Genomic DNA, 25,624 nt, shown 5'->3' on the forward strand with positions numbered 1-25,624 from the left:
GGGATATTTCTGTTTGAGTTCCATCTGGAGATGGCAATGAGTGTTTGTAATCACCTCTCCTGGGAGCGGAGGAATCAGACACGCTCCTGGTGCGTCCAGGTGCGGGGGACTTGAGGTGGCCCAGGCCGCCCGGGGACATGTTGCTTCCGGTGGAGTGCTCTGAAAAGACGTTGGGGGATTGGGGCATGTGCTGTGTCCCTGTGCTGCCGTCCCACGTCCTCCAGTAGGCTTTCCGGCTGGACTCGGGGGACAGATGCTGGGTGACGTTTTCGGCCGAGTCGGGGGTGGCGGGGCCAGAGGCTGGAGCGAGGTAAAGGTTGAGAGATGTATGTAAAAAAAAGGACAGCCTCGGAAATGTCAACATGGAGCGGTGGGAGGAAATGTTGGCTGAAGGAAGGTCAGCGAGATGGGATATTAAAAAATGAACACAAGCTAAACCCGTGGAGATTAGTAGGTAGACGAAGGCTGACATGTTTGAAAAATCATGAATTTCTTTGCATATTTCTGCACACAGTAAAAACTTTTGTCAATATTATTTATTTGAATTGAAGGCCATCCTAGTGGAAGTAGTTATTTTGGAAAATGCACAGTAGCTGGTGCTAAAAGCACTGTCAGAAGCCAAGAAAAGCTGTTAAATGCCCAGTAAAAGCTGACAACAGCTGGTGGTTACTTTCTACATAACAGTAGAGTAAAATCATTCCATACTTATGCAACACTCAACAAACCAACCCAAACACAGACCAAAGCCACAGAGTGGTCAGAAAGTCACCTGGCAGGTTGATGGTCTGGTCTCCCAGGAAGAGGCGCCTGGCGATACTCCGGCGGTACCAGGCTCTGGGGAAGGCCAGGATCTCACTCAGTCGTCTCATGTCGTACTTGAAGGAAGCCGAGCCGATGTCGCACACAGCTAAGGGGAGAATATTACACGTGTTCATACATGAGACACGCCTTAACAGGATCTACAGTGCAAGCAAATTGGTAATACGACGGCGTCCATTGTAGGTAGAAAAATAATTAAATTATAGAGCCGGAGAAGGGGGGTAATATTCAGAGAAAAAACGTGGAATTTTCAAGATTAAAGTCGTAAATTTACTAGAAAAAAAGTCATGTTATTTCCTGAAATTAAAGGCGCACACTTACGCGAAAAAAAAAAAATGGATATTCCCTGAGATTGAAGTGGTAAATGTACGAGAGAAAAAAATAATAATCACAAATAAAAACTCAAATCAGTATGTTGTTTTCTTGTGAATAGGCCCAATTCACGGCAAATTATAATTCGGTTAGGTCATCTACTGCAGGCATAATACACGGCAAGCGGCGGCGTCTGTGGTGTGAGGTGAAGCATTTTCAGTCTCATTTCAGCGCTTCATGGACTCATTCAGACTGCCTTTGTCTTTGTCTTCCCACATCAAGGTTCCTACAGTGCTGCTGATAACATTCTATGACTGCGCCTAAAAATATATTTCATATCCCCTAAAGATCCTAAGAAGTATTCACTTCAAATACAATTCATGCATTTCCCTAATACTCCTTCACTTTTGCTGGTAATTTAACAAATTCCCTGACTTCCCCTGCCTGAAAATAAACCTTTACAAACTCCATTCCAAGTCTTCCAGAATGACCAAACCTTGAACAGACTACAGAGGAATAGTCAGTATAATCTACTGCGTGTCTCAGAGAGAAACGTCGTCTTCTGGGGCCGACGATGTACCTGAGATATTGATGAGGGTGGTGTCCATTTTGCCGCCTTTAGGAATGAAGCTTTCGATGAAGGTGGGGCCTCCGGTACGCCTCATCCTGGATAAGCTGACCTTCACAAACTCCAGGTTGATACTCAGAGAGTCTTTTCTTCCTGTTACTGAAGACGGTTCCTCGTCTACTGTACCTTCGGGAAAATTAGAGCGATAATTAGGACGAACACTTTGATCTAATTTCAATCTTGGAGGCCATTTGTGAGCATAAAACATGCTTATCCCCATCTCCACGAGATCTAGCACATGCACATCATATCGACGGTAAAGGAGGAGAATAAGCCGTTATTGTTAAACTGCAGCCCTGTATTATTAGCACATTAGAATATTGCAACATCTTTTCCCTTCCCGTACCTAACGGCCCTTGGCCCGGAGGCAGGCCTGTCACAGCAGATTTCTGCTTTCCGGCACCGTAGGGGTGGAAGACGTAGAGGGAGAAGTCAGACATGCAGGCGGTGAAGCTGAGGCCTGAGGAGTTACTGGGGGGGCCGGTGAGGTCGGACTGGCTGCTGCTGTGGCGGCTCCTGCCCAGAGGGCTCCCCAGCAACGGAGACGCTGGAAGGAGGCAGAAGAGGGCGGAAAAACACAGACAAGTAGTCACATTCAGTAGGCACTAATTAACTAAAATATGACACCCATCAGTATAGAGTATATGATGTAATGATACAGTTTCATAATAGAGAGCAGTGATATTGATATGTTTTCAATGTAGTGAGTACCCTGCACCCACAGGTGGATGTTTAAGTGAGTCCCCAATAAAATTATGTTTTTGAAAAATTGTATGCAAAAGCAGGAGAGTGACAATCGCCTGCCGAGGCGATATTCGCCTGAGAGTTCACCAAGTGCATATGCGAAGAAGCGAATTTGCTTCGCAACAGGAAGCGAATGTTTTTTTGCTCCTTCGCTCACATAGCGCAAGTGAACGGGGGGGGGCAAATATTAATATTGCACGTGTGACCGCACCTTTAAACTTGTGTTTGATGTCATATGGTTATAATTATGGTTCTATTCATGTTGAAAATAAAAAAAGATAAAATCCCAAATATATAACGTTATTTACAAAACATTATACAAATCAAATGTGATATAATAACTAAATGAGTCAGAAATTATGAAACTTCTATCACAAACTAAACTAAACTTGACTAAGACTAAAAACTAAAAGTGTAAAAAGCAGTCCTATAAATAAAATGACTCTGCGATGATTGAGACTATCTTGATTGAGATCTCGTCTGTGAAAGATAGTTGCTCAGACGGTAAGAAAACGGTGACCGGTTGACTTTTGTTTTTTGACAAACCGTTTTTTTGACATGACTGGTTTCTTTTGTTTATTTTTTTTATGATTTCAACACAGGCTTGCTGTTTCACAATAGCTGTGTTTCCATTCAATTATCAAGTGTATTTTAAGCAAACTTTTGAAATGTCGCAAAAAAAAAAGTAATGCGAAATTAGGTGCGTTTCCGTCAACTGGTTTGGAGCTCGGCTTGTCGGCTACAGCGTAGTTTGGCTAGTAAAGGCTATGCATGGCTGTAATCTGCCAGTAAACAGAGTAGAAGAAGTCGAGGTTGCGAATGCGAACCGTAAACAAAACAAGTCAGCTTGGCCATGCAGCTAACCATCTAATGGAGACAAATGGAGAGAGGTCTTCAGGAAGTGGGCAAGTTGTAATCGTTTGTTGTAATGTCAGCTAATATTGACCCTGTATCGTGTTGTCCGGATACGAAAACACATTCGCATGTTATGGGAATATCCGAGAAGACTCCGACAGTGAAACAGTTGATCAGTCATGTGAGTTACATGTTAGAAACGTAACGTAGAAATGTAAACGTCAGAATTTATTCAACAAAGGCGTTTCCGTAACACATTTTACGCATTGGCTATTTTTGCGATAAAGGCAAAAAGACACCTCAAGCGAGTGTAAAGCCTTTAGAACAAACTGTCCATTTACTGTAGATCTGCCTGGTATAAATAAAAGATATGACCTGAGATGCTCTATAGAATAGAAGAAAAAAAAGCACTTGGCAGAAGTTGCATGATCTTGCAAAAAGACAGACTGGGGAGCAAAATAATGAATGGATGAGAACAAGCTGTGAGCAACTTTAAATCACACAGGGCCCAGACGTAGCTAATAGACATGCTCGCAGTGTTTGATAAGACTTTAAAAGATTCGGAATGCCAAACTTTTGTTCTTCACATACCTCCGCACACATTATAGAGCATCATTATTCTTTGAGGCGTGCTCTACATACCTTTGCTGGGAGGTGGTTTGGGAATGTGTTGCCCCGGTGGGGTGGGGGAGGGGGGAGGGTGAGGTCCGTCAGCGGGATGGGCTCCCGTCGGGATCTCCAGCTCCCCACGGTTAGAAGAGAAGACCAGGTCTAAAGAGGGCAGTTTGAGCATACACTCCACCCTGGACATCGGCAGGCAGCTGAAGCGGATCTGAGAGGGCTGCAAACACACAGATCATAACTTATGTCTTAATAGATAACAAACAGGAGCTGAAGATATTAAATAAATATGCTGAAAATTAACAATTACAAACATAACATCCATAGCTTACACTCAAATATTTTTGAATAGCTTTAGATTTTAAGGTAAATGTGCTCTGGAGTACACCCAAGGTGAAAAGCAAGCAGTTACATACACATCAGATATGTTTGAGAGAATATGGATCATTTGATGCCGATCAATGTCCGAAGATAACAGCGTTTTGGGAAAAGGTATGTGACGTAACACAAAATATATTAGGATATAAGGTCCCTGTGAGTTGTATGGTATTTGATCTCTGTAATGTCTCTAAAATTGAAGAAACTTTATTGAGGAGCGAGTCAGATATTTGGTTAATATTAAGGCTGTAAAAGTTAACGCAATAATAACGCGTTAACGCAAATTTGTTTTAACGCCGTTAATTTATTTAACGCATTAATGCCAGTTGCGATTTTTAGGTTGTAGCGGGCTCAGTTTTCAAGCTAGAGTGAAGGAACCAACCATGTCATACCAGCTCGTCGGGAAGGAGGCTAAATAACGCTCCAAATTTACACTAAATTTTGGCGAGGAAAAACTAACATGGCCATTTTCAAAGGGGTCCCTTGACCTCTGACCTCAAGATATGTGAATGAAAATGGGTTCTATGGGTACCCACGAGTCTCCCCTTTACAGACATGCCCACTTTATGATAATCACATGCAATTTTGGGGCGAGTCATAGTCAAGTCAGCACACTGACACACTGACAGCTGTTGTTACCTGTTGGGCTGCAGTTTACCATGTTATGATTTGAGCATATTTTTTATGCTTAATGCAGTACCTGTGAGGGTTTCTGGACAATATTTTTTGTGTTGTTAATTGATTTCCAATAATAAATATATACATACATTTGCATAAAGCAAGCATATTTGCCCACTCACATGTTTATAAGAGTATTAAATATTTGACAAATCTCCCTTAAAAGGTACATTTTGAACAGATAAAAAACGTGATTAATCATGATTAACTATGGACAATCATGCGATTAATCACGATTAAATATTTTAATCGATTGACAGCCCTACTTAATATACTATTAATAGCAAGTAAAACAGCTATTATGAGGGATTGGGGGAAGATCTAATGTTGCAAATGTCTTGACAATAAAAAATGTTGTGAAAAAAACTGTAAGAGCAGTCAGGTTGTCGGTACCTGGACTCTGACGTAGACCACCACGTCCACAGGGAAGGAGGAGTAGGCCGATGTGGAAGAGGAAACCAGGGAGGTGGTGGATTCCTCCAGCTGCTCCACCGCGTCAAAATGACCCATGTCCTCCTCCTGGGACACCACAGCTGATTGGCAGGTACACAATGACATAAACACAACAAGAGTCAACTATGAATGAACAGAAAGACACGCGAAAAAGAAAAAAGTCCTCAGAGAAAAGGATCCGTTAAGTTCAGATGGTGCGACGAAACAAAACAAACCTGCGAAACCCCTTTCCACTGGAGTGATCGGAATGGTTTCCAGGGCTTTTTCCAGGAAGTCCAGCAGACAGGGGCTGATGACCATTTCCTCTGGCAGAGTCTGGAGGGCCACCCAGGCGTACAGCTTGGCCGTCTTTACCCCGCCACTGCCCTTACCTTTGGCTGCAAAGACACATGGGAGTTAAGATCATCTGCAGCCTGGATTATAACTTCAAGTTTAAGTTAATTTCTTAAACTTTAAGTAAAGTATTAAAAACATTGTTTAATTGTCTCTGGTGTCTTCCCCTCTGTGGTACACATTAATATGCATGAGCCCATTCTGATCAAAGACGCCCTCTGGATTCATGCCTTAAAATAAAAGGATGGAATCACATGCATTTGATTGGGCGGATCCACGTCTTAGGTGTAAAAATCATCAGATCGGAGCGCCGTGGCGCTCTAGTGTCGGTGATTACGGATGGTGCTAGGGCATGCAAGGAGAAAAAATGAGGGAATGCTCAGTACCTGATGGAATAGGTGGGGGCGGGGGAGGTAGGAGCGAGTTAGTCTTGCTCTGGACTGCATTGGGAGGGTTGGGAGGGCTGCTATCTTTCATACCATACAGCTTGGACTCTTTGGAGAGAGTGCGAGGGAGGGAGGATCCGCGCGAGGCGTTGGGCGACTCCGTCTTCAGTGTCTTGGAGTTGTAGTGCAACTGAGGGAAAGAAAAAAAATCATAATTTAAAAGGACAAATACGGAGTAGAAACTTGTGGACAATTTGGATGCTGAGGGGAGAAACCAACCTTAACGTCTACTCCTGGAATGTAAAAGACTGTGGTCTCCATGTCGTTGGATTTGGTCTGCAGGGTGGAGGGGCATTTCTTGCCGGCTAAGAGGTGGGTGGTGGAGGTGTAGGTGGGCTGCAGCTTCTTCTTCTTGGGGGGAGACTCCTGGTCCAGACTCCTGGAGCTGCGCTCACAGCTCCTACAAAACCCACAGGGGAGACCATACATCAGACCGGCAATACTTCATCCAGAGTAGGCTCTCATGATTGCAAATCAAACACACATATTCATCTGTTCATAACGTACCTTAAAGAGGTCAAGGGACCCCTTTGAAAATGGCCATGACAGTTTTGCCTCTCCAAGATTTTGTGTAAGTTTGGAGCGTTATTTAGCCTCCTTAACAACAAGCTAGTATGACATGGTTGGTACCAATGGATTCCTTAGGTTTTCTAGTTTAATATGATGCATGTCCAGTATCTTCACTCTAGCTTTGAAACTGAGCCCGCCACACCCTCCGAAAGATCGAATGCGTTAACGTGCTAAAGAAATTAGTGGTGTTAAAATGAATTTGCGTTAACGCAATACAACCATAATGTGTATAAAACAAACGTTGGTTTAACAAGAGATCAATGCATACGAACTTGTCAAAATTACAATGAAGTCTATGGGATCTTTGGTTTTCTATCCCCCAAAAGGGGCCCAGCCTTGACTTTTTGCGAAGTACCCGTAATGTGCTGGTCTGATGTATATGAAGAAAGTGATTTTCTGCCTTATTCTGTTTAGTTATCTGAATGTAGAAAGTTTTACTTCTTGTTTCCACTGAGGACAAGCCACAGCATTAAATTCCACCTGGCAAATCATTCGAGTGGATTTCAGAGTTTGATTTGACTCCTTACTAGACGTTATTTCAAATAGTGTCAGGAAGAGAGAGTCAGACTTTAAATAAAACTCACCGCAGCAGTTATCAGAATGAGAAATGTGCCTTTCATCCTACCTCTTGGTGGAAATGTCCTCGTGCTCTGGTTGCTGAGTGGTGGGGTGAAGGACACACTTCCCGCTGTCGATCTCCACGCGGATGTCCAGCTCAAAGTCGATGTTTCTCTCCGTCGCCGGGCCGCCGAAGCTGCGGTTGGCAGGTGTGCTCGGCCAGCGCTCGCTGAACAGCTGACTCACGGCGGAAAACCCCGAGGGCTTCCTGTGAGACGCTTGGCTGAGAAGAAAGGGAATGTTGGAAGCTTCATTTATAGTACAAAAATAAATCATAAAAGAAAAAAAAGCTTTCATTGTAATGTGAGATTAATGGCACCTCCTTTCATCTAACATTCATCACAAGAATGCTCTAGTAGGCGAAAAAACAAAAACTCACAAAGGCCTTCGATAGCTCGGCGGTTTCTCCCGCTCGAACTCGTCCTCCTTTTCGGAGTCTTCGGAGGAGGAGGAGGACATGTCGTCGCGCCTCATGTCGTCGTGCTGGAAGGGAAGTGCGGGTGAGAAGACAACAGGCGTGCAGGGGGCACTGAAAACTGAGTGCGGATCATCGGATGGAGAATGAAGATGGAGGTGATGATGAGGATGGGATGGCTCGTCAATGCTGACTGACAACAGGTCCACCTCTGTCTCCTCAGGAAACTTCAGAGAAGGACAGAGTCAAACTCACACAAGAGACAGTCTTCATGAGGCTCTTCTTACTTAAAAACAAGTTTTAAGTAGGAAAGTAGCCAAGGAATAGTAACTTTGAAGGAGATAGTGTTCTGTTAATTGGACCACAAGGTATTCTCTTTTCTTTATTTATGTCATGTAGTCTATAATTAAATGCCAAAATCAAATCTCACAGCACAGTTTAGATGTCTAGTTTTAACATCCAATGACAGAACACTACCAGCCTGCAAACTGTTCCCAAAGGAGCTGAGAGGTCATGCATTTCTGTGAGGAGGAATGAAAGAGAGACAGTGTGAGACGAGGAGAAAGATGAAGTGACAAAAAAAGGGTGAAACGCACACTCAAGAGGGTGACGATGGAAAGATGCCCAGGAATGTATACAAGTCTACCATCCTTAATGACAGCAGGAGAAAAATAAAAGCCCAATTGCGAACCAGCAGTAACAGCAGATCCCAGAGACGGTTATTGACGGAGGCCGGCTGCTGCTGAACATCGATAAAAGTGATGAAATGGTTTTCTAACTGCATCTGAAACTAATCTAAACTTAAAATCAGATCGAGCATCAACGATCTGTGTCTTTATTTGTCATTTATTTTCACTGACTGGGAGTACGTGGGTGGTTCCGGCCAAAAGAGGACTGACAAGTGAAGCAAACTCAGTCATGTGGCCTTTAAGTGGAGTCAGTCTGGGTCTGTCATCATTTAAGAGTGAATATTGGAGGCGTTGTGTAGTGAAAACGAGTCATTCTAGCAGGGAAATACCACTACAGATAGATTCTTCATCATTCAATCAGGGCACAAATTAACCCAAAAAACCTTCATACATTAATTAACTATCAATTCTCAATTGACTTACTGAACACCTTAATAAAAAAGGTGTATTTTCATGAAACATTGTCTGGTATAAAATAGGTTTTGTGTTAAGTTAAGGCCTTTACACACCGCTGGAGTGACGAGGAGTAGCTCTGGTCTGCGCTGCCTTTGTCACGGTTGAAAGTTTGCCGTCTTGGCTCAGACGACGGAGCCTCGGTGTTGTTGTTTCATAAACAAAGGTGCAACTCAACCTGTTGCTCACAACTTGATGGTTGATGCCTTTAATCACGGTGCGAAAGCCAAAAAAAAAAGACTAATGCGAGGCTCCTGGTGTCTCAGCTGGTTGCCTAGCAACCTCACGATGATGACAAGACTCCAAGAAGTCATGGGGCCTAGCTAAGAAATAGTCCAGCACATAACCTCCCCTACTACTCCCCTGCTACTTGACATGTTTGACACTTCAGTTTTTGTACGTATTAAACAAAAGAGGTATAACATGTCAATTTGTGAACGTTATAGGTGCTAATAGGAAGATTTTGTTACTTTTTACAGAGCCAGGCTAGCAGTTTTCCCCTGAGTCCAGTTTTTATGCTATGCTAAGGTCTTATCCAAAACATTTTTATGTAGAGGAATATTTATTTTTTTAAATAATACATCCACAGAGCCTTTAAAAAAGTTCCAAATAAAGGTATGGCTTTTCTTAAAAAAATGATTACGATTGTGATTAATCATTTAAAAAATGTTGTCGGGTCCAAAATGAATGTTTTGTTTATCTCTGTGGAATATATCTGACGTTTGGTTCCCACTTCTAACAAGGCTTGTAAGCCAATAGTAAAACAACGTTGGTATCACGTGGTATCTCTGGGTCGTCAGTTAGTGTGGGAAAAAATGGATAAGTGGCTGAGATTGACGGTAAGTGCCTGGCAATGACTTGTTGTGAAGTAAATGCAATGCAAAATCTAGTGGCTGAATGTTATCAGTGATATCAATAACACCTTTAACTTCATATTGAACATACAGATATGAGAGTGGTAACAATCTTCTCATCTAACTCTCAACAAGGGTAACAAATAGGCACATTTCTCAAAATGTTGGGCTACTGGCTACTATTGGCTGTTTAGACTTGTCTAATGTCATATAGAGCATTTTAACATCAGTAAATTATAAACAATTTAAGTGTGATTAGGTGTAATACAGGTTTTAACATAATACATGTTTTTTATGGCACAAATGAAAAAGTTTTACAGCATGAACCCACCCAGGAGGTGATGCTGTTTAAATCTTCAGTCTTTCAGGGAGGGAAAGAGTGAACTATCAGTAATTTGTCTAATTAGTTTAAATAAACTTTTTCTTTGTGGTAATTACACCAAATGATTGCAATTTTATATTACGCACCAATTACCATTAAAGCTGGGTCGATGTCCCTCTATAATCTGTATTTGATCTGCTATTGTTGGGTGTGAGAGACAGAGGAACTACTGTTTTGACAAACAGCAGCTGACAGACTGTGATTCAGAGCCAAACCATGCGTAGTTGTTAGAAATCAGTCAATATATTAAAGTTGAAGACAAGTTGATTTGGTTATTTATGCAGTTTCAAAACAGGATGAGAAGATGTGACTTTCATTAAGCAGCATTCCAACTGCAAACTTCTATTTACAGGGGAGTCTTATTACGCGGTTATCCAAATAAAAGCAGGGACATATTGCTATCTCACGTATCTCTGTGACTAATGGAATGCTGCTGGTGTTTATCTACACAATGAGCAGTAATAATAGAACATACATTTTAATTTGGTTCCACATATGCCATCACATAAATCACAGTGCAGCTAGGGACACAAAGAGCAGCATTACAGTAAATTATGCAAATGAACACCCTGTTGTTCAATAAAACATTGGTGTATATTTATGTAGCAGAAGCTCGTATTTCATCATCCTGTTTTGATTTTGCATATTCAAAGTCCTATCACCACTTCCAAGTTAATCACAGAGGAGAGGAGGGAACAGAAGTATTTGTTGTTGGTGTTGGTTAGGTATTTTAATTGGTTAAATGTAATCTTTTGAGCCGTATACCTTGAATATCTCTCCTGGACTGACAGGTGCATTTGCAGCGTCCAAGTCCTTATTATTTATCTTCAATTGAACAAAAGAGTTATTAAAAAGGGAGCTCATCCAAAGTGAAAAAAAAAATAAAAAAATCCTCAGAGCATAATGGACTCTCCCTTTGAGCCGCCTTTAAAACAAACTGTATAAAACCCATGACCGTATGACATGACATATGAGACACAGCAAATATCAGGTTGTATGGAGATCATTTACATCGACATGAAGGATGGATGAGATGATGATCCTCAAACTGTCAACATAAAAAAGCACAAAACTGGAAATATCTACTTTCATCTTCATATCACCGCTTTAATTATTGATGTGGTTAGAACAAATGTGTCAAGAGTATACCTTCTACAGTTCAATCAAATCTGTACAAAGCTAAGATATGTTAATGTCTTATAGTTTTCTCTGTTTGTCAGCATGTGAGATACGTAGGATGTTTTTAGAAATGTGTTTACCGTGTCCTGGATGTTGAAGGTGACCCGAGGTCCAGGTGAGGACGCATCCACACGCACATCTGGCAGATCATCCATATCCCCCATTCTGGAACTATGGACACAGTGAGGTGATACAAACAAACAAGCATGAGATGCATAATGGGGTCGGGCGATTGGACGAATATATCAGCTATTGGCTGAGTACATCGCCGGTTAGTCTTTTTGAGTGATGTTTGTTAATTAATTTTGCCAATTTAATGGTCTGTCTCCGAAGAATGAGAGCCACTTAGCCACTGCTCAGCAGGCAGAGAGAGAGACAGCGGGGAGACACTGTGTGTAGAGCACGTATATTTTCACATCAAAATATTGTAAGTGACATTGGCACAACATTATGGAAGCCTATTTCTGCTCATAAAATAAAGAAATAGCCTTGTGATGAGAAAAAAACAAAACATCCTGTAAATCATCACGATGACTAAGAATCTCAAAATGATGACTTTGCAACATAACGAGAAACTTTCTCAAAATGATTTAGTATCTCAAAATAATGACTTAGTATTTTTTAAATAATGAGAAGGTTTCTCAAAGTAATGCAAAACTTTTTCAAAATAATAAACTTTCTCAAAATTAGTTAGTATTTTAAAATGAAACTTTTTTCAAAACAATGATTTTGTATCCTTTGTATTTAACCAATGGATCAATTTTTAAATGTATCTATTTTGCAATACTAAGTCATTTTTTTGAGAAAGTTTCTCATTATTTTGTGATGCTAAGTCATTTTCTTTCGAGAAAGTTTCTCATTATAATTACTTAAGGGATTCTTTTTTTCATCACATTGGCGTTAATGTGCTTCCATACCTCATACACTACATTATTGTTGGTTTCAGAAATTACTGTAGCCTCTCAATAAAAGCACAAATTGTTACTCATCAGATTCATTTCCACTTGTTTTTACTCATTTATTCTGCCCCAGGGTTAATGTTTTCCTATTGCTTAAGGTCGTACAGCATTGTCAACTGTTTTAACATCATTACTACATTAATTCTGAGATATCTGCATAATTACTATAAACAAATGAGATAAGCACTTCCTCTCCTCCACACTGCATCCTCTTTGTGAGAAGGTTAATGGGAAATGTGTTTCAAAAACAGCAGCGGTGTGAGCCAGAGGTTACTTTGTCTTGTTTGTTTACAGTAAATGCTGGATGAAGCACCCATAACTGTGTCATTTCCATAATAATATTCAGGGAAAGTGGCTACTCCTGCCCTCGTTTTTTACCTCTGTCTGTCCATCCTTTTCAGAGGGGGTCGGCCTGCTGCCGCTGAGATGCTTTTGGAGCGGTTGTAGCTTGGTTTGTAGCCAAGACCCCACTTATCCTTTAGAGAGGCCGCCTGATCCCAAACAAACACAAAGTCAGAAACAAGTTTCTTAAAAGTCTAAATGAGACATTCAGGTATTTGTTAGGTATGATGGGTACCATTTTAATTGTCAGTATTTGATGAATACATTTCTAATTAGGGAAGGTAAATAGATGAGAATTCACCCTCATGCTGGAACGTCGCAGTTTCTTTCTGACGTCTCTCCGGATGTCGTTGACGGCTACAGACTCCAGCTGCTGGTAGCGCTGGATCTCCTGGTTGATGGTGCCTTCGCTGGCCCCCAATTTCCTGTGGTTAAGAAAAGAGGATGTAGATAGTTTTAGCCCTGCAATGCCGAGAGTTGAACAAAGAAAAGAGTCCTCTCTGCCAGCTAGTCCTGAAGCTCTCACTACATCTGTAAAATAATGTATATTTAAAATGTATTTGATTATTTTGTGATTATTTCTTGTGAAATGTAATTATTCATTAATATGAAATTTTGCTTTGGCAATAATGTAACCTAAACATTCAAGCCAATAAAGCTTATTTGATAGTTTTAGCAGGATAGCAATGCATAAGACATTTCTTCACCAGTGGAACCATTTAGAATTATTAATATCTAGGTTAAACTTAACTTGTGATTTTTAGGTTTTAGCTGGTTCAGTAGAGTGAAGATACTGGTTTCATATGAAACTATAAAACCTAAGGAATCCATTGGTACCAACCATGTCATACTAGCTTGTTGCGAAGGAGGTTAAATAACGCTCCAAAAAACTGGCATGGCCTTTTTCAAAGGGGTCCTTTGACCTCTGACCTCAAGATATGTGAATGAAAATGGGTTCTATGGGTACCCACAAATCTCCCCTTTACAGACATGCCCACTTTATGATAATCACATGCAGTTTGGGGCAAGTCATAGTCAAGTCAGCACACTGACACACTGACAGCTGTTGTTGCCTGTTGGGCTGCAGTTTGCCATGTTATGAATTGAGCATATTTTTTATGCTAAATGCAGTACCTGTGAGGGTTTCTGGACAATATTTGTCATTGATTTGTGTTGTAAATTGATTTCCAATAATAAATACTGTATATACATTTGCATAAAGAAAACATATTTGCCCACTCCAATGTTGATAAGAGTATTAAATCCTTAACAAACCTCCCTTTAAGGTACAGTTTGAACAGATACAAAATGCGTGATTAATTTGCGATTAATCACGATAAACTACGGACAATCATGCGACTAATCACAATTAAATATTTGAATCGATTGACAGCCCTATTAATATCATTCTTACTTGAGGTCGTCGATGACCTTGGCCTGTTCGTTCAGCTCTCTGATGTCCACCACCCTCTTGGTGAACTTCCTCCCACGAGGGTCAATCACTTGGTTCCCCATCGCCATCTGCCTCCTGGGGTCAATGGCCTCCTATCGGGTCAAAGCAATGATACACATCCGAACATATTTATCTGGTAACAAAACTGATGACAAAAATTAAACAAACCTGCTGATCAAACCCAAAAACCTGAAAGATTTCCGCCAGGCAGCTGCTGGAAATAAGAATGCGTCCTTCCCAAATTTCTCTGATTAAAAGGTGAGTTATTTTGATTATTCAAATCACAGTAGAGGTTATATGTACAGTAGTCCAGTCCACACACCATGAATATCACAAAACAGGAGACACCACCACCACCACCACCATCACCACTCCACTCAAAGTGCAAGAGGGAAAAATAAAGCCCTACTGCCACAGGGAATTGAGTATCATGAATTCAATTCTTTTCACCCATCATTGAAGCTTAATGAGGAGGGCAGGGAAAGCAAATGCTAAGCGACACTATCCATTATCATGCTATTTAGTTAAAGCATAAAATAGCATTGCTCAGCATTTTAGAATCCACAACCTTCATTGGATAACTGCAGGTGACTGAGATTTAACGCCACCATGCGAGTGATTTGGTCAGCCCAGAAAAGAGTTTAACACTGTGGGGGTGGCTACATACACAGGCCCAGGAGACGGGTCTTTGGGCCCTGGCACCGCCCGCTCCGAGGCGAGGCGATGCACAGTTTAAGTAGTCAGCTTCGACAGACACGCTCTGAGGCCTGGGGCTGAGGCCCAGGATGTGGTTTACCAGACGCTTCCTTAAGGTCAGCCGAGGGCTGAACTGGCTCCCCGGACTCTGTAAACAACGGCAGGGACAGATAGATGGATGGAGAGGTGGAAGAAGGGACGACTTGGGTCAGACGTTACCTTCTGAAGTTTCGAGGTAAACCAGGTAGGATTTGTTCAAATGTATGGAAGAGATATTTAAGGAATAGTTCGATACATTTTGGGAAATGTGCTTCTTCGCTTTGCTTGCAGAGAGTTAAATGAGAAGATGGATACCATGTCTGTCTGTTCAGGCCGTTCTCATACACCGTTCGTAGCTACATGTATATCTACGAGAAGTAACGCACAGTAATTCGTACATATCCCACTAAATCAATTTGTATGTAAACCCTGTAATCGTGAACGAGGAAGTATAACGAGCAAAATCACGTAACTTCCGTACTTAAGTTGCGTCACTTCCGGAGTTATTTTAACCCAAACCATGATCTTTTCCTAAACCTAACTATGTAGTTTTGTTGCCTAAACCTAACTAAGTGGTTTCCTGTGAAGACAGAAGTTTATTTTGAAAATACTGTATGCATGTAATGAGCGCAAATTGACACAATTGCTGGATATTTGTCACGTGTTGCTGGACATTCGTAGGAAAATGTACGTAGATATCATACAAACCGTTGTATGAGGTTACGTTAAATATGAAGCTACAATGGGCTCACAGTTAGCTTAGCATAAGGTCTGTCCAAACTAATCAGCCTATCAGCACCTCTTAAGCTCATAAACTAACACATTATATCTGGTTTGTTTAATCTGAACAAAAACAAAAGCGCAAAAACGACAGTCTTGTCTTCACTGTGAGGTTGCCAGGCAACCAGAGGAGACTTAAATCCCCCTCTATAAAACAGCAAACTGTCGCTTTGTCTGCAAATTTTGTTACCTTCAGAGCGAGCCAGGCTAGCTGTTTCCCCGTTTCCAGCCATTGTGCGAAGCTAAGCTATCAGGCTTCTGACTGTAGCCTCGTATCTAACGGACATATACGAGATGGTATCAAGCTTCCCATCTAACTCTCAGCAAGAAAGCGAATAAGCACATTTCCCAAAATGTCAAACTATTCCTTTAACTCTTGACAACCACGAGTAGTAAGCTCAACAGCTGAATTTATGTTCTGTGTTTTTCTTTTCTAATTTCCAAAACTAAAGAAACTGATTGCAAAGATATCTTCTGAGAACTTCCTAATTGGACTCACAAACCAGAACATCTGCTCTACTGTTGACAGCGTATTTTTCTTAACATTACAATGTGTCATCACAACTAAATTTAAAAGTGGTATTTAAATGTCAAAATCACTGGCTACATCTAGCTGTGGCGGAAATACTGTATTGTTTATACAACAGCCCCAAAAAGAAAGCTGGGATGTACAGTAGATGATCATTATTGACTGACCATGTGGATGGTGGGCGACATGGAGTCGGCTTCGTCCTCATCCGAGAGGTCTGCCATGTTGACAGAGTTTAGGTCGGCGATGTCGTCGACGTCCTCCTCGCCCGTCAAAGACGTCAGCGTGTTACCCAGCGCGTTGAGGCGCTTGCCGATGTTGGGATCCATGTGAACGTCGATACCGCACATTTTCCAAAGCACGTTCAGAGTCCAGGTCCCGGCACTACTGCTCTCTGTTTTTGAGGAGGAGGAAGTCAGGAGGAAGAGAGGAAAGGCAGAACGACATGCAGAGGATGTGGATAAACATAAGACAGTTGTCTCGTGCTTATTGTGCATCTCTAGGGTGTGATCCATATTTGGACCAGAGCTTAGTTAAAAGAACTTGCCTGCAGAGGGTTGCCCCGTAGTCCTGGAACATACTTCATATGTGCCATCAGGGACGACACCTGTACACAAACCACACACAGACAGACAGACAATGTTTCAGAGGAGCTGCGTGCATAGAAAGTCACATAAGAATTCTCGGTTTCTATCTACTGAAATCAGGTCATTAATGACATTATAACAGGCCCTTACATCTTTAAAAATATACTGTCCATGTAAGTATAAATTCTGTTCAAACCCCGAATTCAGAAATGTTTGCAAAATCCTGTGAGATGGTACATTGTAGACGCATGCAATTTTTTACCAATGATTGGAAGTTGTGTGCAAATGCTGCTCAACAAATATGAGCCCAAACGACCTTGTGGGGGCGCTATAATTAAAAGGTCAGAATTTTGAACTTTGAAAAAGTTATTGCCCTATGCCGTAAGTCCAATTTACACAAAACTACAGACATCCATCTCCGTTCCCTCTACAAAAAAAAGCCTCTTGGACTACTAAAGGCCGACTGACTAGATTTTCCGTCATTTAAAATGTTTTGAAAAACACATTTTCGACATCTCCTCCTAAACTGTGACTGCGATTGGACTACACTTATCAAAAGCTTGTTGATATCTCATTGCGTTTTGAAGATATTGAACAGTGAACTTTAAAAGGGCGTGGTTGAGCATATCAATAGACCTAACTCCACCATCCTTGGGCCAATCATCACGGAACTTGCAGGATATGTCCACATAAGTACCTGAAACATACCCCGAAAGTTTCATTCAAATCGACCACTAGGGGGGGCAACAAGTGCAACAGATTTGGTCGTAAATTATTGAGCGTCTTTCCGATTTGCCATTAAACTTGTTAGTTATCTTTAATGCAGGTGTTGGAAAGTGTCAAAGGTCTGGACCCCTCGCAGCTTTCAACTCCTTACGGTCTGTGTTGGCTTGAAACCCAGAATCACCACTTGCGGCTATATTTTATGTTTATTTAGCATCTTTGAAGAGGCTCAATTCATCTTTTTAATTAATTGTGATTAAAAATGCTACTTGCAACACAGAAGTATAAACAAATGTTTCTACATTTTGAATTTGAGTACTTTGCTTTCTTCACTCAATCATGCTTTTGACATTTATTAAAGGTGATAAAACTGTAGCAAACAAATGTGAGACAATTCATACATATAAATATATAATCCGTCACTCACAAGCATTCATGACCATATCCCCTCGTATTTCAGGCTTCCAGTCATCCCAGGAGGTCTCGAAGCCCTCGGCGAAGCGGATGCAGAAATTCTTGAAGTGGCCTTTGCTTACCAGGGACTCCGAGGAGCAGGCGGTGATCAGCGTGCTCTCAATAGTCAGCACCATAGCTGAACCGGTGTCAAAGTCTATGTTGTGGTTGGCCTGGCAGAGGGGCAGGGAGAGGGAGAGGTTACCCAGGCCTCGGGTGAAGATGAAGTACACGGAAAAAGAACCCACTTCCATGTGTTCGGAAGAGGCAGAGAGAGCTGGTAACACTTCAATCTACTGTACTGTATGTATACTTTATGATGACGAATGTGCTTATTTTCATGTGATTTTAAATAAATAATACTTTGGCAGAAGACATTATAGTTTTGCAAAAGTGCTAAATTATGTCAACAAAGTCTGCAAATTACAGAATATTAATAAGATCGTGTAAATACACCAAATGAGTGAAATGTTACCAAGCTCTTCTGTTTGTTAGATTGTGTTGAATTTGCAGGATTGGGGGAAAAAGATGCCCTGATTTTCTAGATTAACTCTGCATTGGTCCTAAAACAAGGGGTCTGATCATCATCCCAGTCATAACAGGAGGCAGGTAAAAAAGCATGTTTACCTCCTAAATTCACAGATTATCTATTATTATGACTTGGATCAAAATCAGACCGCCGTTTTGGAACGATTATTGCAGGAAAAAACAGGTCATTTTCCAAAATACAAGAATAGACAGAGCCCGCCATGTGTGTCATTAGATCTGTGTATGCAAGTTTATACAATTCCAATTTCATGGCAGTCTCTGAAAGATTAGCCTGAAGAATGCCCTTGTTTTTCATTTTAGCAACAGATAAGGAATACTCTGGACACCAACTGGCATAACATCTTTTTTTTAGCAGGAAGTAATTACACACCCCAAACACCTCAGACACCAGCTCAAGCGTCATTAGTTGTTATGCCAGCATCGTGGGGGGAAATTGGATTGTTACAATCAAAAAGTCGTGTGACCTGCCATTATTTAAACAAAAAGAGCACTTGTGATGCCGTGTACTTGTGGCATGGAAAGAGTATTGATCACAGTTAAGTCATTGTCCCACAACAAGCCATCACAAGAGATGTAATAAATTGTCGGTTACTTTTCGTGCATTTTTATGCCGGCCTACTGATGTGCTGGCCCCAGCTTCAGAGTTGATGCCCTCCGTAGCTGGTACTTGTCCTCTCTATGGAAAATAAGTGTGACATAACAGCTGGTATATCTCGTCTCTGTGGACATACTGTAGTATAGCATAGTACTGGAGCATAACAAGACAACTGATATGGACCATTCATTTAATATCCAGTGTTTCCCCTAAAAAGTTTCTATCAGTGTGTAAATCTTTTATCGAAACAAAAACTAAATAATATTCAATAGTAATGAATAATATTTCCAATATCAGCAGGTAATTCAGAATTATTTTACATATAAATAAAACATTTTAAAAATAAAACCAACAGATAATTTGGCAAAACGTTTAGCACTGGATGAAGCCTACAGTAGCTCAGTGTGATGAATACTAAAATGGCACACGGTGCATGACATCCACATTCAGCACTACTGGTGCACCTCTCCTGGATGGTTTATCAGCATGCAAAAAAATGGATTTTGTGGACATAAAATAATAAATAAATTTAAATTTGTTGCACATTTGTGTTGCCATTTAAATACAGGCCAGGCAGCAGGTACCTGTGTATTGTGTCCTTGGTGGTTTACATTTAAAGTGTACATTATAGAGGCTGTTGAGGGGAATGAAGGTGTGTGTGTGTGTGTGTGTGTGTGTGTGTGTGTGTGTGTGTGTGTGTGTGTGTGTGTTGTGGGGCGGATCAATAGACAAGTCTGCCCACTAACAGCTTCGGTAGGGGAAACACGGATATTAAAACTGATAACAGAGGAACTGTTCTTTTATGAAAGTAGAGAACAAGAATGCAATTGTGTTTTTAAGGCTATTAATAAAACTAAAATCAATGTCGTGAACACTGGTACAGTTAATGTTGCCAAGTGCTGATGGAGATGACGAAAATCTAATTTCCTTTTTTAAAGACGGCATGATGTGAATTAACAATTTGACAAAAGAAGCCCAAAAATGATTCCTGTGTGCTTCACTTTTCTTCAGTTAGGATTAGATTAATGATGGAAGAGATTACTAATAAAAGTGATTTTACTACAGACAACACTGGATCTTGTGTGCATCTCATATGCTAAAGACAACACATCTGCAAACCGTGGCTTCTACGTATAACAGTGAAACACTGCTAAAAAAAATTTAACCATGGTATTTTAATGCCAATCGAAGATGCAAAACTTGTCAGAGTTTTAGCTCTCTGATTGCGTGATTTGCATTAAACATGAATACATGCAAATGTGAAAATTTTAACTGAATAACCTTGAAGCCAACAAATTGCAAACCTGCTACTGTTTATAGAATCAGCAACTACGATATATGGACATCGACATCTAGAAGTTAACATGTAAAAAATGTTACAGTTCTACAATATTGATTTTAGAAGATATGAATCAAACACAGCAGATTACCTGAGACGTGTTGGTGATGGGGAGGCAGATGCCCAGGTCGTTGACGGTCAGCTGCAGGAAGAGGGTGCTGAAGGCCTGGGCCGAGGTCTGCTGGATGCCCGGCAGCTTGTCCACCACCTCTTTAGTGGCCATGTGGATGTCTTTGTTGAGGGCCAAGCGCTGCTCATTCCAGTTGTCGTACGCTGCCTTGTAATTCAGCCAGAAGAGCACAGCTGCAGGAGGGCACACGGGCAGGGAGAAAAAAAAAGGTAGAATTACATCCTGAATGTATAGAAGTCACATTAGATGTAGAGACACCAGTGGTTATTTGTTGAAAATCAGATGCAATTCTATCACTGAGCTATTCTTTTTCAATTAGTGCTCAATCAGTGCAATCTCGCTAGATTTAGGGACTTTTGGAGCTAGTGCTGCTAGCTACTTTCATTGGAGAAGAGTTGGCAAAACTGGGCTGGGTTTTTTGGTTGGATAATTTTTAAAAATCTAGTGTAGTCTTGCCCCGACCCTGCCTTTAATGTGATGTAGAGGAAAAGTAAACTGAACCTCTGTCAAACGCCACCGGCTGGGCGAACACGATTGGCCTGTTGAGCGTGATGAGGACGGCCTCTTTGTCTGAGGAGCCGCTGATCTCCTCCTGCAGAGCGTTCCGCAGACCGATCCGAGTTCGAAAGTACGCCACCTGGTGGAAGTCTGAGCCAGCTTCTTCGTACACCTGTAAAGTGAGGGGAGAAGGGGCGTCACGTAGTGATCTACAACAATCTTTAAGTCAATTCTAGACTTGAAACCTGACAGCTTTCGTTTCACTAGTATGGGGTTGATCTTTACCTGGTGCTTGACTATCTGTCCGAGAGCCAGGTGGAGATCTACCTGACATTTGCCAAATAGTTTAAGGTAACTGCTGCTTCCTCCGGGCTGAGCCTTGCACTGGATCCTGTTGGACAGCTCCAGCTCGATGAGGCCTGTCTCAAAGCGCACGGCTCGCATAGAAGGGGTGGTGGCGGTCATCTGGATTCCCTGGGAACAAGAAAACGGCTTTCAGAAAATTGCTCAAAACTTAACTGATACTCAAAATGACGCTAAAACAGTATGTTAGATATTTTAGTATGTCCGAAACCTCAGTATGAAACCAATAGTACGCAAATTGCATACTATTTCCGGTGAAATATTACCGAACGCAAACGATGGACACTACGGCAGCATAAATATCCCACAATGCAATGCGGTAGTGGCGACAACGTTCATAACGGACGTTGACGGACAGCTATGTAACATCAATAACACTTCAATTTTACTGTAAGTGCAAGATTTCATTTTGTTAGGCCTAATATATATTTAAAGTTGATTCAGGCATTGATTCTCACAAACTGTTGTTTTGGTCACATGAGGTTGGCACGGGCTACCATGGTTACGTGTCTCCAATCGGCAAAGAGGGTCTCAGGAAGTGACGACGTAAATATGTTGAACGATATACACCTATTGGGTATGTGGTGCATAGTTTTTGATTTCAGATGAAGCCAATGCTTCATCCACACACTCTTGTCACAGTGTATCACACTGATTTACCAGATGGCTTAATTTCAAGAGAGAAAAGAAAAGAGAAAAGGCTTGTGCTGTGCTGTGATTGTAATGGTACACTGGTTCCGGTAAATGAGCAGACAACAATAGACCCGACCCGGGCGTGTCTTTTGGATTTCCGAGCTGAAAGAAACCGAACGCGAGATACCTTGAACATGAGGCTGAGAGAATAAAGCAGGATTTTCGGCTTGTCTGCATCCGTTGAGGTGTCGTACTCGTTCCACAGTGGGATGGGTTGTTCTCCTCCTGCATGCATACAGAGAGTACAAAAGTCAACCTCACAAGCCCGCACGGACTGTTTTGAAGTGCTACATAATGTGAGGGATTATGTTGTCTGTTTACCTGTTCTCTAATATCTGCCTGAAGTGTCCCAGTGCAACTACATTTAAAGACCCTGATGTGAACAGTTACCATAACACCATTCTCATTATTCTTTACCATAAAATGGCTTCTCTTCTGGGCTATTACATCGATCAAGCTCGGCGAGTTAAACGAATGACTATTAATACTGGTGTGGAAATGAACACGACTGGATTTGTGTCAGTGCCCTGGGCATTGTTTTGTGAGGAAAACAATATTTTTCATTGACTTAACTATCAGCTTTAGGCTACAGAATACTGTTGGGAACAGTCAGACGTTTACGATTAGATTAACTTTATTGATCTGTGAGGAAAACTGGGGCCATTACAGCAGCAAAAGAAAAGGATATAGTTTTGTACAGGTTTCACAGAGACTCGTACGCTTTGTCTTAGAATATGATAATGAGGTAAGTTTGCAGTGTAGAAATATATATTAAAAAGTGTGTGTTGGTCTTTGGTACAGTACCTGAGACCTTCTGAATGACTTCGTTGACCTCCTTCATGAAAACCTTTTGCAGGAAGACCAGGTGGTTGAGCAGGTCTGTGGTCAGGTTGTGCTCAAATGAACCAATCTGCACATCAGAGAAGACAAGTGAGGGCATGTTTAGAGCAACACTGGCTGCTCTGTTAAACGTTTATTCATCGCCCTGGCGTACAAATGTTAAGCCCCATCAGGGACCTCTTACCTCGGCCACACAGCGCAGGTAGTTGCCTTGGAGGTAGTTTCCTGGCTTTGCTGGGAAGTCGTCGGGCGCCCAGCCCTGGTCTGAGTGGCTCTCGTGCTCCTCCATGATGTACTCTCCTGACATGGTGACCGGAGGCAGGGTGAGGCTGGCTGATGGCGGCATGGTGGACATGTCCACTGGGGACACTTTTGACTGGAAGCAAAGCTTGTGGTTCGGCAACTCGAAGGTGAAACTTGTTTGTGCCCCTGAACACAGGAGGAGTGGGGGGGGGAGGAAAATGCAGAATTGTTATTACTTATTCTACAGTTGATATCATTATAGAGCATTAATGTCCTCCTCACACACCTGTCATGCCATGACTCTTCATGCGACCCATTTTGTACTCTGCTTTCAGCGAGGGTAGCAGGGCGGCCCCGATGGTGATGCCATCCATCATGGCGCTGAACTTGAGGACAATGGGCTTCTTCTCCAGGCCTTCGGGGAGCTGAGGGAACTCGTTGGCTTCTATGGGGGTCTGATTGATGCTGGATGCTTTTTCAGAGGGTTGCGGGGTGGGGGTGTCCTCCCTGTTAGGAGGTTGGCTGTAGGGGGAGATAAAAAACATTCACCCACTCAGTCAGGATTGTACAACGGTAAAAAAAAAAAAATGACAGTGCCAGGCGAGGGGGGTAGTATTCAGACAAAAAACTGAATTTACGAGAAAAAATATCATATTCTCTGAAATTAAACTGGTAAATTTATGAGAAAAAACATGAATATTCTCTGAGATTAAAATGATAGATTTACAAGAAAAAATGTGCACATTCACAAGAAAAAAACTTGAATATTCTTTGAGATTAAAGTGGTAAATTTACAAGAAAAAACTCCCATATTTACGAGAAAAAAATGTAATATTCTGAGATTAAAGTGGTAGATTTACGAGAAAAAAATTCCATATTTACGAGAAAAAACTTGAACATTCTTTTAGATTTTAAGTAATACATTTTCTAGAAAAACTCAAGGAACCACATCATTTCACTTAGCAAGGTTAGATCAACCTTATCACACCACAGACACCACCGTTAAACTGTGGTAACGTGAGTTCATAAAGAATATGAAAGAAAACATGTACAGTATATGTATCTTTCAGGACCTTGTGGCGTCTGTGTTGTGATGAGGTTGATCCAACCTTGCAAAGTGAAGCGATGTGGTTCTTTGACCAAAAAAAAAAAAAAAAAAAAATTTTTCCGAGTTGTTTTCTTTCGTAAATTTGTGACTTATTTCAGATAATTTCTGTGTTTTTTCTCGCAAATTTATGACTTTATAATCTAAGAGAATATTCACGTTTTTTTTCATAAATTTAAAACTAAGTTTTTTCTCTGAATATTACCCCCACCGACTGTAATTTGTTTTCTTTTTTTACCTACCATGGCCCTTACACGTAGGATTGACTCATTATCTTCAAAGGTGTTGACTTTGAATATGTGAAGGTGGTGCTCTATCAAGCAACTGCTGCGATGTTAAATGGGATGAGTGGGTTTGGCATACAGTGCTTCAGATTTGCCTTCACATCAATCACAAAACTTATCGGGACAAACTTTTTGTTGTTGTTGGAAGTTAAGTACACACTGAAAAATTGCTACTATTGCTTTGATTTAGTTATGTGTGTGTGTTATTATGGAGAGCTTTGCAGATACTGGCTCATATTCCTGTGAACATCAAATTATAGAAAAGTTGTTTAATATCCTAGGCACACCTAAAACTCTATAAATATATTAACATAATTCAGAATATTACCATGGAAACAGACCACACACGCAGGCTTTGAAAGCAGTTAACAGGCAACAGTGTGGATACGTTGCAGTGACCCGTCACTTCTTAAGAGGATTTTATTAAGTGTCGATAACAATATAATGACACCAGTGTGTTGCATGACGGATTCATTTAGGATTTAAAAAATAGTTAAGTGTACAACGTTTTAGAGTCAGTTTCTCATTACTTATAAGTGCTATAAATGAGGCACTTGTGCATCACGAGGGACATTTTTGGCTTTTACGTATTTCGATAATTTTGGCTGCATTGATGCATGTGATATACATTTTGGCACGGGTATGTTTCTTTTTTGCAAGTTCAACCTCAGCTCCTATTATAAGTTTTTGTGTGTTTATGTAAACAAACTGGCATTTAAAGGGTTAAAATTCTGAAAATGAATAAATATTTGGTAGTGACGATCAGGACTGAAGTTGGTTAAAAGATATAACTCAGTGAAAGTGGAAAATAATATTAATATATAATTTATGGCAGTTTTGACGCAGATATTTTTGTCCTCTAAGGACATCGGAGCAGCGCTTGTTAATGAGGGTTAACGCGGCAGTAGGCAGAATATTTTTGGCATCACTGGGCAAAGATTCCATAAGAGATAACTAGACTTCTGCACCTCCTCATGGCTCTGTTTTGAGGCTTTAA

At 41.2% G+C, this 25,624-nt stretch overlaps 1 protein-coding gene across 9 annotated transcripts in view; it reads right to left on the reverse strand.

The window, feature by feature from the left end:
* Positions 1-25,624, reverse strand: part of kiaa1109 (KIAA1109 ortholog) — a 106,757-nt gene that overhangs the window by 15,487 nt on the left and 65,646 nt on the right. For 2 of the 9 annotated variants that reach the window (XM_074661393.1, XM_074661384.1), the window contains 28 exons: positions 23,525-23,760; positions 23,180-23,424; positions 22,960-23,065; positions 22,283-22,380; positions 21,385-21,573; positions 21,103-21,271; positions 20,563-20,774; positions 19,130-19,213; positions 17,963-18,161; positions 16,773-16,832; positions 16,393-16,619; positions 14,849-15,025; positions 14,143-14,273; positions 13,030-13,153; positions 12,765-12,877; positions 11,508-11,598; positions 11,014-11,073; positions 7,835-8,097; positions 7,463-7,678; positions 6,487-6,667; positions 6,208-6,397; positions 5,704-5,865; positions 5,429-5,568; positions 4,001-4,199; positions 2,106-2,306; positions 1,712-1,885; positions 770-907; positions 55-300 (listed from right to left, as the gene is read on the reverse strand). In XM_074661393.1, the coding sequence (XP_074517494.1) occupies positions 55-300; positions 770-907; positions 1,712-1,885; positions 2,106-2,306; positions 4,001-4,199; positions 5,429-5,568; positions 5,704-5,865; positions 6,208-6,397; positions 6,487-6,667; positions 7,463-7,678; positions 7,835-8,097; positions 11,014-11,073; positions 11,508-11,598; positions 12,765-12,877; positions 13,030-13,153; positions 14,143-14,273; positions 14,849-15,025; positions 16,393-16,619; positions 16,773-16,832; positions 17,963-18,161; positions 19,130-19,213; positions 20,563-20,774; positions 21,103-21,271; positions 21,385-21,573; positions 22,283-22,380; positions 22,960-23,065; positions 23,180-23,424; positions 23,525-23,760 (4,631 nt within the window). The remainder of the gene's footprint in view (positions 1-54; positions 301-769; positions 908-1,711; positions 1,886-2,105; positions 2,307-4,000; positions 4,200-5,428; positions 5,569-5,703; positions 5,866-6,207; positions 6,398-6,486; positions 6,668-7,462; positions 7,679-7,834; positions 8,098-11,013; positions 11,074-11,507; positions 11,599-12,764; positions 12,878-13,029; positions 13,154-14,142; positions 14,274-14,848; positions 15,026-16,392; positions 16,620-16,772; positions 16,833-17,962; positions 18,162-19,129; positions 19,214-20,562; positions 20,775-21,102; positions 21,272-21,384; positions 21,574-22,282; positions 22,381-22,959; positions 23,066-23,179; positions 23,425-23,524; positions 23,761-25,624) is intronic. The other 7 variants (XM_074661389.1, XM_074661385.1, XM_074661388.1 and 4 more) reach the window with 7 other exon arrangements.

The sequence above is a fragment of the Sebastes fasciatus genome, chromosome 15 (assembly GCF_043250625.1).
Source record: "Sebastes fasciatus isolate fSebFas1 chromosome 15, fSebFas1.pri, whole genome shotgun sequence".
In the NCBI taxonomy this organism is placed as follows: Eukaryota; Metazoa; Chordata; class Actinopteri; order Perciformes; family Sebastidae; genus Sebastes; species Sebastes fasciatus.